At 49.0% G+C, this 13,218-nt stretch overlaps 1 protein-coding gene across 1 annotated transcript in view; it reads left to right on the top strand.

Moving 5' to 3' along the window:
• ICA1 (islet cell autoantigen 1) overlaps positions 1-13,218 on the top strand; it is a 101,977-nt gene that overhangs the window by 82,877 nt on the left and 5,882 nt on the right. Inside the window, exons 10-13 of the mRNA XM_088442209.1 lie at positions 10,263-10,315; positions 10,648-10,683; positions 10,765-10,824; positions 11,595-11,867. Of these exons, the coding sequence (XP_088298335.1) occupies positions 10,263-10,315; positions 10,648-10,683; positions 10,765-10,824; positions 11,595-11,867 (422 nt within the window). The remainder of the gene's footprint in view (positions 1-10,262; positions 10,316-10,647; positions 10,684-10,764; positions 10,825-11,594; positions 11,868-13,218) is intronic.

The raw sequence follows: 13,218 nt of genomic DNA, 5'->3' as shown, positions 1-13,218 counted from the left end.
TAGGTGTGACGTCAGTCGCTGGGCACCATAGAGTTAAGCTTTTCAGCCTCCCAGGACGCACTAGGGTCCCCCTCCTATACCCCGCCCCCGAGCCACGGCACCTCAGTTTAGTTTGGTGCCCGGCCGGAGTTGGGTGCACCTGTCGGAGTGGGGGCTAGAAGAGCCCCTGAAGCTTTCTTCAGTGCAGCTGTGGCTGCACATCTGGATGTACAGCATGGACAGTCAGTCCTGACGTCCATGCTGTCTTCCCTACACCCCCGCCGGTACCAGAACGCCGGTACCGATCCGGGGATGCTGGTGAGCATTTGGGGTCACAGCTAGCGGTGACCCCAGATGTTCCGGGCCATGGCCGGATCCAAGGGGGACAAAGGTAAGCAGCGGGGTCCCGCGGTGGGTCCCCGCTGGTCACATGGTCCTAAGTCCCCAGGCAGGCGGCTCCCTGGGGACTGGCTGCAGCGTGGAGCCAGGCAACTAACCTGCGCTTTCCACTACCCCCTGGGACAGCGGACCGCAGCAGAACGTTGGCGCTGCGGCGTCCCAGGGGTTAAATGCATGCCAGGGGTGCGCGCCTTCCCTGTCTCAAAGCCGGCACCTCCCCCGCTGCACACAGCCCTCTCTGCACGCTGCCGACTGGTCCTGTGGCAGCGCTCCTCCCCCAGGCCAGCCTCCTCTCTGCTCCTCGGCGGCCATCTTCTCCAGAACGCATGGTGAACGCTGCTGGAAGCCTGGAAGGTAGCATCGTGGTCTGGGTCCCCCCGCATACCTCTCCTCCTCTGTGGTCAGGTCTGTGTATGCAGCGCTGTGTCCTACCAGGCCCTGTGTCTGCGTAATTGAATGATCAGCGCTGTTAGTGCAGGAATTGATTTTCTTTGCATTGTATGTGACTGTGCTAGCGCTGCTGCCTGTAACTTTTCTCTAAACTGTCAGCTTTATTACTGTCCCTGTTCTTTCTGCTAAGCCCTTGCGGTGTGGTGCTGCAGGGTGGTCTCTCGCCTATTTAAGATATAATTGGTGAGAGAGGTCACATACGTGGTGCCTTCATGTCCGAAAGTGATTTTCCCCTCTGGCTACAGTGTACTACGTGTAAAGTACCGTTAGCGGAGGGGGAGGGTAGCGCGGGGGGCCTTTGCCGGCAGTGTCTGTCCATGGCGCGGCCTCTTACGGTTACAGCACCGGTACAGGAGCCGCCCTGGGCTTGTTTCGCTCAGGCGCTTAAAGCCTTAGTGGGCCAGTTAGCTCCGCAGCCTGCGTTTACACCGATGGGTTTATCCCAGCAGTCAGTGGTGTCGTCACCCATGCAGGGTTTCCCACGACAATTGGTGGTACTCCACAGTCTCCCTATTTCCCCGCTCCCGGTTTCTCAGGAGCCAGCGTGGGCTAACTCCCTGACGAGTTCTGTACAGCACTTGTCGGATGTGTTGCAAGGGGAGTCTGTGATGCGGCCGCATAAACGGCCGGTGTCAGCTCTGTCGGCTCCTTATGAGGTTGACGAGGGGACGTCTGATGATGAGGAGATTCTGGATCCTTACGATCAGGAACCTCTCTATACTAAGGACGCTGATGCTAAGTCCAAAGTATATATTCCTGGACTTATTCGGGCGGTCCGCACAGAATTGGTGATTGAGGACGAAGTTCCCCCAGCGGCTAAATCTAAATATGCCTTTTTCAAAGATGTGAAGGGCGATGCCACAGTCTTTCCTCTTTCGGGTCAGTTGGTGGACCATTTAGAGGAGGCGTGGAAACAGCCTGGCAAAAGATACCAGCCGCAGAGACGCCTGGCGGTGGCTTATCCGTTCGCGGATAATTATTTTGCAAAGTGGGAATGCCCTCCACAGGTGGATTCTCACGTGACCCGTCTTGTCCGCAGTGCCACATTGCCGATGCCATCTATGTCCTCCCTTAAGGATGCTACGGACCGCAAGGTGGAGATCTGCCTGAAGTCCGCTTATTCCCTTGCGGGGGGGGCAGCACGGCCGGCTATGGCCATTTGCTGGGTTGCCAGAGTGATGGAGCGCTGGGCGGATTCATTAGAGGCTTCTTTTGATTCCGACTGTCCGGCCGAACAGGCGGAGTTGATTGGTAATCTCCGTGATTCGGCCACTTATATCAACGAGGCGGCCCTAGACATTAGTACTCTGGTGTCTAGAATTTCTTCAGCAGCGGTGGCTGCTCGTCGCACCTTGTGGCTGCGATCCTGGAAGGCGGACGCAGATTCCAAAAAGGGTCTGGAGGCGTTGCCATTTACCGGAGAAGTTCTCTTCGGTCCGGATCTGGATAAGATTGTGGCCACGCTGGCGGCAGCCAAATCGGCTTGTCTCCCGTCGGCCGCTGCTCCTTCTGGTTCTGGACCATCGTCCTTTCGGTCATCTAGGGCCCAGGGCAGGCCCAAACCACAGTCGTTTCCTCGACAGGCTGGCCCTAAGAAATCGGCCAAGCCCCGGAAGCAGGCATGGAGTACCAGACGTCCGGCCCCCAAGCCAGATGACAAGCCTGCGGCCTGACGGTCCGGGCCTCCCTTTGGGGGATCCCAGGGTGGGAGGCCGCCTGCTGTAGTTTGCCCAGTGTTGGTCGGCCACTACGACAGACACTTGGGTTCTCGAGGTGGTTTCCCACGGATACGCCCTCTCCTTCCGGCACAGACCCCCGGCTCGATTCTTCACCACGGGTCTACCATCAGACCGGAACAAGGCTACGGAGCTGCGGAAGGTATTGCACACTATGCTTCAGGCTGGAGTTATAGTGCCTGTTCCATTCTCCCAGAGGGGCCAGGGTTTCTATTCAAATCTATTTTTGGTACAGAAACCCAATGGGTCGTATCGTCCGATTCTCAACCTCAAAGCACTCAACAAGTCTTTGCGGGTTCCGAAGTTTCGGATGGAGACCCTACGGTCCATCATTCTGGCGCTGGAACCTGGGGACTACATGGTGTCATTGGACATACAGGACGCTTACCTGCATGTCCCTATTCTTGTGCGCCATCAACAGTTCCTCAGGTTTGCAATCCGCAGCGACCACTTCCAGTTTCGGGCGTTACCTTTTGGCCTGGCGACAGCACCACGTGTTTTCACCAAGGTGATGGCGGTCATGGCGGCTTCTCTGCGGCTGCAGGGAGTCCGCATTTTGCCGTACTTGGATGACCTGTTATTGGTGGCAGGATCTCCAGAGCTCCTGTTACGCCACTTGGACCTGACCATTGCACTGCTGCAACGGCACTTCTGGCTAATCAACTGGCAGAAGTCCACTCTAATCCCGTCTCGGAGGATTCTGCATCTTGGAGCCTTATTGGACTCGGGACAGCAAAGGATATTCGTGACGGAGGACAAGATCTCTGCTTTACAGTCAAGGGTGCGCAGTTGTCTGCACAGCCGCCGGGTGTCCCTACACTCGGCGATGAGGTTACTGGGCTCCATGGTGTCGGTGTTCGACATGGTGGAATACGCCCAGTTTCACTCCAGACCTCTGCAGCACCTGATCCTGTCCAAGTGGAACGGGCTGCCTCAGTCTGTGAAGTCCCAGACGATTATTATCACCACGGAGGTTCGCCTGTCCCTTGCGTGGTGGTTACAGACGACCCACCTCAACAAGGGACGTCCGTTCTGGGTTCCAAATTGGGTCCTGTTGACAACGGACGCCAGTCTTCAGGGCTGGGGAGCAGTTTCGGGTCCACACTTGTTCCAGGGCAGGTGGACGCCGACAGAAGCGGAGCTTCCAATAAATATCTTGGAACTCCGTGCGGTCTTCAAAGCTCTCCAGCAGGCACATCTGTTTCTCCAGGGTCACCCGGTGCAGGTCCAGTCGGACAACGCTACCACCGTGGCCTACATTAACAGGCAAGGAGGAACTCGCAGTCGGGCGGCTCTCGTAGAGGTCTCTCGGATCCTGGTTTGGGCGGAGCGCAATCTTCCGGCCATATCAGTGGTCTTCATCCCGGGAGTGCTAAATTGGGAGGCGGACTTTCTAAGTCGCCAGGACGTTCATCCGTGGGAATGGTCCCTGCACCCGGACGTTTTTCAACTGCTGGTGGACAGGTGGTTTCTTCCAGAGATCGACCTCATGGCGTCCCGGCACAACAACAAGTTGCCGGTGTACGGGTCTCGCACAAGAGACGTAGGGGCGTCTCTGGTGGATGCTCTGTCCGTCCGGTGGACGTTCCGGTTCGCATACCTGTTCCCTCCGGTCTCCCTTCTTCCACGGGTAATCCGGAAATTCAAACAGGAAGGAGGGACACTCCTGTTGATAGCTCCCGCGTGGCCCAGACGGCACTGGTTCTCAGACCTTCAGGGTCTGTCCGTGGACAGTCCTCTGCGGTTGCCGCTACGACCGGACCTTCTGTCTCAGGGTCCTTGTCTTCACCCGGACCAGACTCGGCTGTCTTTGACGGCGTGGCTGTTGAGACGGCCATGCTGAGGTCCCGGGGGTTTTCCAGCTCTGTGGTGCGTACCATGTTGCGAGCTCGGAAACAGTCTTCCGCGAGGATATACCATCGCGTGTGGCATATGTTCTTCCAGTGGTGTCGACCGAGAGGTTATGCACCGCGGGAGTTTCGTCTGTCACGAATTCTCGCCTTCCTGCAAGCGCGACTAGATCATGGGCTTCGCCTTGCTTCTTTGAAGGTACAGGTTTCGGCCCTATCTGTCTGGTTTCACCGTAGGATTGCTACAATCCCGGATGTGCACACCTTTATGCAAGGTGTTCTCCGCATTCAGCCGCCCTTTGTTCCACCTGTGGCGCCTTGGGATTTGGCTGTGGGCCTGAGGGCTCTCCAAGGACTGCCGTTTGAACCACTGGGCTCAGTGGATCTTAAATGGCTAACAGCTAAGACTGTTTTCCTTCTGGCTATTGCTTCGGCCAGACGTGTTTCTGAGTTACGGGCTCTTTCTTGTAGACCCCCTTTCTTGGTTTTTCATGGGAACAGGGCAGTGCTCCGCACTCGGCCCGAGTTTCTTCCCAAAGTTGTTTCCCAGTTTCATGTTAACGAGGAAATCGTTGTTCCGGCCTTTAACTCACCGGGTCTTTCTGTGGGTGAGGCCTCTTTGGATGTTGTGCGGGCCTTAAGGACTTATGTTGACCGCACTTCTTCGTTTAGGAAGTCGGACACCTTGTTTGTCCTCTATGGCTTCCGTAAAAAGGGTTGGCCTGCTTCAAAGCAAACTTTGGCAGCCTGGATCCGTATGGCTATTTCTGAAGCTTATCTTCATGAAGGTCTGCCGGTTCCTCCTTCTTTGAAGGCTCATTCCACTAGGTCTGTGGGTCCTTCGTGGGCAGCTCGACGTGGTGCCTCTGCAGTCCAGATCTGCAAGGCTGCTACGTGGTCCTCTGTCCATACCTTCGTGAGGTATTACAGGTTTGACACCTTCGCCTCTCAGGATGCTTCCTTCGGGCGGCGGATTCTCCTTTCAGCACAGGAGCGTCCCCACCCTTAAAGGATACTGCTTTGGGACATCCCCAAGGTATCCTGTGGATTCCCTATGGACCCTGAAGTAGAAAATATGAGATATGGTAAGAACTTACCCTTGTTATCTCTATTTCTACGAAGTCCATAGGGTTCCACAGGACTCCCGTCCTGTCGCACCTGTGCTGCAGATGGGCTTTGCTCTGGTCACCGGTTTTCCGTCTCCCTCTGGTGAGAATGTGATTCTTGTATGTGTCCAGATCTTTTTTCTCTCTCTTTCTTCTCCTCCTCCGACCTATGGCTTGATAACTAACTGAGGTGCCTTGGCTCGGGGGCGGGTTATAGGAGGGGGACCCTAGTGCATCCTGGGAGGCTGAAAAGCTTAACTCTATGGTGCCCAGCGACTGACATCACACCTATACCCCAAGTTATCCTGTGGAACCCTATGGACTTCGTAGAAATAGAGATAACAAGGTTAAGTTCTTACCATATCTCATATTTTCTCCTTCCTACTCTATTCCCAACTATACATCAGTAACATAAGACACAATAAATAAATGTCACTTACTTATGACAGCCAACCACATATATTGCAGTATTTTCAAAAAAGTCTGCCTGCTCATGAAGTCATGACTTTTTATTGTCATTTAAAGAGGAAGACTTAGCACAAGCTTATGAGAGTCTTGTGAAATAAGGCTCCGCTATTGTCCTCATTCATCTCGCGATGCTTCCGGTCTAATAATTCAGGTTTATAAGGTCACAGAACCATAAAAATAAATACAAAACAAAGTTTACACCATCTTAGGGCATTCCAACCGGAGACCTACCAGATACAACCCATATTTAAAATCACCAAACCTCAACTGTGTTTGGATAGTACATCTCTCACAGAGGGAATTATATCTACATTTTTTGTGTGTGTGTGTGTGTGTGTATATATATATATATGTGTGTGTGTGTGTATATATATATATATATATATATATATATATGTGTGTGTGTGTTTTTGTCTAGATTCATTCTTTGTGGTAAATTTACTAAGATGGGATTTCTGTTAAGAAGTGATGTTGCCCATAGCAACCAGATTCCAGGTATTATCTTCTAGAAGGTGCTAGATAAATGAGAAGTAGAATCTGATTGGTTGCTATGGACAACATCACTTCTTAAATAGAACTCCCATCTTAGTAAATTTACCCCTTTCTCTCTTCTGCTTTTCAACAAAGACCTTCAGGCTGTCTTTGGTCCTGAATGAAAGATGCCTCAATCTGTCCCATTCAGTAGTTACGTTCCTGACAGCAACTCTTGCAGCTCACTGACCATAAACCACACAGTGTTCTCCCTGAAAATGTTACCAGCCAGGTGGCATTAATAAGTAGACGTGTGGGTGCAATGTAATCTGGTTGGGCACAGATATCATCATGGTTGATTTCAATATCCCGATTGTGGACTATCAATCTCCTCATGCCTCCAGACTACTCTCTTTAACATCCTCTCTTGGCCTCTCCCAGTGGACTGACTCCTCTACTCATGAGGAGGGCCACTGCCTTGATCTTGTATTTACCAGACTATGCTCAGTTTCTGATTTCACTAATGCTCCTTTCCCTCTCTCAGATCACAACCTTATCACTTGCACACGCTCCTCCATTACATCAACCTCAATGTCAATCAAATCAACCAAACCTCCTAAAACCTGCAGAGATATTAATGCTATTCATTTTCAACACCTATCTACCTCTCTACAACAATGACTCTCACCAGTTTCTACATTCACTTCTCCTGAGACTGCTGTATCACACCTGAATCAGTCCCTAGAACTAGCCCTTGATGTAGTAGCTCCAGCTACCCATCAAACTCCACATAGACTTAGACGTCAACCGTGGCATTCCAAATTGACAAGACCCCTACAAAAACTCTCACGTAAAGTAGAACGTCAGTGACGTAAATCTCGTACTCCAAGTGACTTCCTCACATATAAGACTATCTACCACTCTTATCGTAATGCACTGGATACTGCCAAACAAACATATTTGCAATCTCTCATCTCTGCCCAAGCCTCTAACCCCAAGCTAATTTTTATTACATTTAAATCCCTTCTTACCCCTCCCTCACCCAACCCATCTGCTACTATCAGTGCACAAGATCTTGCTTCCTATTTCAAGGACAAGATTGATAATATCTGAAATTAAATGGTGGGCTCTTCCTCAGCCAGTGACCTGCTCAATTACCTACCGGAACCCGCTGGCACATTCTCTTCATTTGACTCCACTAATGAAGATGAAGGGCCAAATGTAATAGGGTGAGAGTTTAGAAAATGTGAGAGTTTAGCAGTACACTCTTCTCATCCTCCTACTCTACTACCTCTCCTCTTGATCCTATACCCTCACAAATCAGTAAAGCTCTGTCTCCTGTGCTCATCCAACCCTTAACTAAAAACTGTAATCTCTCCTTCTCTACTGGTATCTTTCCATCACTGTTAAAGCATGCAGTGATCACTCCCATTTAAAAAAAAAAAAATTCTGACCCTAACACTCTCTCAAATCTCCCAGCTCCCATGCCCCTCCAAGCTACTGGAGAGACTTGCCTACACTCGCCTCACACACTTTCTAAACACCTACAACTTATTGGACCCACTTCAGTCAGGCTTTCGTTCCCAACACTCCACAGAGACAGCACTGACTAAGGTAGTAAATGATCTGGTCACTGCCAAGGCTAAAGGCCATTATTCACTCCTAATTCTTCTAGATCTCTCTGCTGCTTTGGACACCGTTGACTACTTTCTTCTCATACAAACACTACAATCCCTAGGTCTTCAAGACACAGCCCTTTCTTGGTTCTCATTCTACCTATCTAATTGCTCTTTTACTGTTCGATTTCTGATTCTACCTCCACTTTCCCCACATTCAATCTGTCTCATGTTACATACCTCTAAAAAACATAGCTAAACTCGAACATATCTTACACATGCCACTGCAAAAACTCTAATCCATTCACTCATTATTTCCTACATTGACTATTTCAGTAGTCTCCTAATTGGTCTTCCCAAAAACAAACTTTTGCCGCTACAATCCATCTTGAATGCAGCTGCGAGGCTGATCTTTCTCGCCAAACGTTCATTGTCTGCTGATCCACTCTCAGTCCCTCCATTGGTTACCGGTCTTCTACCGTATTCAATATAAAATACTTACACTCACACATAAAGCTATTAACCAAACCACACCAACATACATCTCTTCACTTATCTCAAATATCTTCCAACCCGACTTCTCCGCTCTGCACAAGATCTGCGTCTCTCCTCCTTACGCATTACTTGTTCCCATGCACGGTTACCCTGTGGAATACCCTCCCAGGCACAGTAAGACTTTCCGCTAGTTTCCAAACATTCAAGCGTTCTCTGAAAACTCACCTCTTCAGACAAGCTTATCATATCCCAGAACCGCCCACATAACCTTTATAGCTTTCCTATCTAACTCCCTTCTTATAGTTTACATATATCACATTTTCTCTCTCTTCAATTTCACATCCTCCTGACCCTAGGCCAACTTTCCAGTGTGATTGGATCATACAGCTCACCAAGAACATCTGCAATCGGGCTAAACCAATTTGCAATATGTAGCCCCTATCCTTGTGTATCAGCACCTATTTCCCTGTAGATTATAAGCTTGCGAGCAGGACCCTCTTACCTTTATGTCTGTCTTTTACAACCCAGCTTTGTTCTATTAATGTTGTTTCAAATTGTAAAGCGAAACGGAATATGCTGCGCTATGTAAGAAACTGTTAATAAATAATAAATATAATTGTCCATCAATGCCCGCTGAGACACAGTGCACGTCTGCACCCTCTCCTCGCTGCAATGCTTCCGCCATCCGAACCGCACCCTGCCTCTTAAAGACGGGGGAGAGGTCTCTGTTAATGTGCCAGTCACTGTAATGTAAGCGCAGCACGCCTCTGATTTTGGCCGTCAGACCCCTGGAGCAGGATAGTACCGGGTGGCATATAAAAAAAAAAGCCGGGTGAAGTGCCTGTGAAAGAGATCCTGGGGAGAACACTGCCGAAAGCATCACCAACCGCATATGGACTCGTGACGAAATGGTTCAGAGAAGCCAGATGCAGATTGAGGCCAGGGATGCAATCTAGAACTGTTGTTCCCCATATCCACATATGATGGTGCCTCCAAAATTTATAGGGTACGGCCCATGCCTTCTTACCTAACTTCCCTTAATGGCCTGGCTGCCTCCTCTTCCTTTGATTTAGCAGAGTTCCTTTACTTCTAAGCAGAACTTAATGTTTGTGTCCAGGAACGCTCGATCGAGCCCATAGGAGGCATGGGAACAATGTTTCATTATCTCTATATTAGATCTTCTGTGGGTTTTAATGAATCTACTTGGAAGCCACACAGACTTTCTCCCCGCTAAACAATTTAATTTCTCCTCCTCGTCTGAGATGGTGAGACTGGGGCTCAGCCTCTACTTATAATGGGAAGCTTTTCACAGAGTGCTTGTTTAAATGAATCAAGACGTTGGCCCTAAAGTGCCAGCAGATTGGAATTTGAAGTGGCGTCTCCCCTCCCCGTGCACATTGCCGGGTGTATACACAAACCCGCACAGATTGACTTTTTAAGATGCTCACCTAGAACCGCACTACACAGAATAGGTAGGTTAGCGGGCAAATGATGCGTTGTAAATGCAGATTGTAAATGACCCCTAATGTTTTATGGTGAATAAGCCTCGGTTACTGTTACAGGTCTGTAAAACGGAGACAATGATTGTGGGAAATGCAGGGATATAAGTCTCTCTTTGCTGCCCTAGTCCTTTATGAATGTGCAGTAAGTAGCGAGGAAGAGACTGAAGAAACATCCCTTTTATATTTACAGGCTGATTTCACTGGGCGATCAGCAGCAGAATGAGGCCGGACCAGCGTCTTCGGGTAATTCCGATCCTATTTTAAAATTCGCTTTGGTTTGCGATTATTTGTGGTTGGGATTTACTAGACTCACACAGGACAAAGAAGGAAAGTACTTTTTTTGAGGTCTGTAGCCCCCTCCATCGCCCCTCTACTGCCGTTATGCAGAGAGCATCTGTCTACATAGGCTGAGCTCCAGATCATTCGCTGCCATGTCACTACTGACCTTATCAACCATTTTCTGTCATCTATGTCGTATCCTAATCATCAACCTAATTCCAGGCTTTATTCTCCTCTCTTATATTTACAATATTGTATTTTGTTTCTTCTTTTGTTTTTTTATATTTCATTTAAAGCTGAACCTGAGAATGACAACACACCCACCTTTGATGGTAAGAAAAACTCATTGAGTATTATTTTTATGTTCCGTTTATCTGGTTTAGCCTTAGCATGTTGTATTTTTCGTTTTCTAGGTACGCTGGATGATTTGCTAGACCTTAAACCGGAGGAGAAATTTCTGTATGAAGAGAGTGGTGAGTTACTTGTCTATGAGGATATCTCCTCGTCTGTGTCCTTCATGCTGTTTCTGTTGCTGTATAAGAAATAGCCGCGTTCCTGGGCTGAGTAATATAATGAAGCCTGTCGTTCCACAAAACCTTGTCATCTCACTCCAGCCACACACTGTAATAATAACCACTCTACGCGCAGCAAACGTCTATGTTTTATAGGTAAAAACGTAAACACCGGGCAAGATATTATTGCGTTAGAGAACCAGACAAATGTACAGTCCCATTGGGTGTTTTTATATTATTTGGACATGAGAATATCGTCATAGGCGTAATGTTGACGTGCAGCATCCAGTCGATACTGATGAAATATCGACATGATTAGAATGTCGACAAAATGTCCCTGGTGGTCTAATGGTGACTTACCTGGTACAGTGGGTCGGGAAGCTCCAGCAGTGTCTTCCGGGTCCGGCAGTGACGTAAGGATGACTTCTGGCGGATATTGCGACACTTCCGTTAGTAAGTATGACTAACCCTACCCCTAGTGCCTAACTCTAACCCTTCCCTCCCATAGCCTAACCCTAACCCTCCGCTGATGGTGTGTGCAGGATGTCGGCATTTCACATTGTGAACATGTCAATATTCTGCACATGGTTACATGCTCAATGCCGACATCATCACTGTCGACATTACATATGTTGATATTATGACAACATCCCATCCCACAGACACAAACACACTGGTACGTCCATGAACTGTATGCGATGTATGACTAATACGTTGCGTTCTCCTTTAAGCCATCTCGAAGGACCCATTCACAGATCCCACTGATGCGGATTCTATGGAGAAGGATGAACTGCAGCTGCTGAATGAGATCCTAAGCACGACCGCCCTGGACAGCGCAGACCTAGGCAAAGAGTGGACTGACGTGTTCGGGGAGCACCTGATCAATGACCGGCCGTTAAGCCCAACAACGGGCGACCTGGAGCAAAAAGCCGATACCACGTCCGGTTTCCTCCCTTCACAATTGTTAGACCAAGACTTCAATATGCTCCAGTCTTCAGTATTCGGTTAGTTTTTGAAATATAACTTTTGGTTGTCGACACGTGTTTCTAAAAGCAAGGCTTACAGTGCGCCTGTCACTTACACACCGCGGAGGCAGCCATTTTGTGAGGTGCACCAATATTAGGGAGAATGCCGTCTATTCACCAGAAACTAGGACTCTATTCCTGCATGAGGTTCCTAGTTTCTCATAAATTAATATGCTGAATAGTTTTTCGGCTACAAAATGGCCACCTATAGAGTGGGTATTGTACAGCGCTATTCTGTAGACGTGCCATAAGCATTCACTTAGAAAGAGGTGAAAAATCCTCATTGAAGCTATTTGTTAGGTTGCATCATGTTTGAGACGTTACAAGGTTGGTTGCAGGAAAGTTGCTGCATAACAAATCAACCACAAGGCTATATGTAGCATCTTACAAAATGTAATTTGTAAATGCTTATTTTATTTCGAATTTAAGATACTAGATACTCGACTGCCGGAACATTTTACGACCTTCCGGTTATTTGCGGTCGCAGTTGCAATCTCCAAATAGAGGTAACTTTCTAAAATTTGGGTGGAAACATCACCTGCAGCATTAGAAAGGTTCTGCCCTACATCAGATACAGTGCACATATCTTTTCTCTTACCAGTATGGCTGGTAGCTTTGTGTAGTCACGCCAAAGTGAGGTCACTGACTGCTGTGGTTTACGGAGCGTTACTCCTCTGTGCGCCCTGCTAGTAAATAAGTCTCTTATGGCTAAATGCCAATAAAAATAAAAAACAGGCTGATCCAATATCAAAAAACCCTTTTACAATGAGCACAAATATACAATCAGCAGCCACCTTATTAGGTACATCTGTCCACCTGCTTGGTAACGCAAATATCTAATCAGCCAATCATGTGGCAGCAACTCAATGCATAAAAGCATGCAGACCTGGTCAAGGGTGCAGTTGTTCAGATCAATCACTGGAATAGGGAAGCACAAGCTACTCCTCACTCCCCTGTACAGAGGGGCAGCCCGAGCTACTCCTCACTCACCTGTACAGAGGGGCAGCCCGAGCTACTCCTCACTCACCTGTACAGAGGGGCAGCATGAGCTACTCCTCACTCACCTGTACAGAGGGGCAGCACGAGCTACTCCTCACTCACCTGTACAGAGGGGCAGCCCAAGCTACTCCTCACTCACCTGTACAGAGAGGCAGCATGAGCTACTCCTCACTCACCTGTACAGAGGGCAGCACGAGCTACTCCTCACTCATCTGTACAGAGGGGCAGCATGAGCTACTCCTCACTCACCTGTACAGAGGGGCAGTCCAAGCTACTCCTCACTCACCTGTACAGAGGGCAGCACGAGCTACTCCTCACTCATCTGTACAGA

This window comes from Taudactylus pleione, unplaced genomic scaffold, assembly GCF_031769625.1.
Source record: "Taudactylus pleione unplaced genomic scaffold, aTauple2 ptg000306l, whole genome shotgun sequence".
NCBI lineage: Eukaryota > Metazoa > Chordata > Amphibia > Anura > Myobatrachidae > Taudactylus > Taudactylus pleione.
The sequence above is the reverse complement of the archived record's forward strand: the minus strand, read 5'-3'. Positions and strand labels throughout refer to the sequence as shown.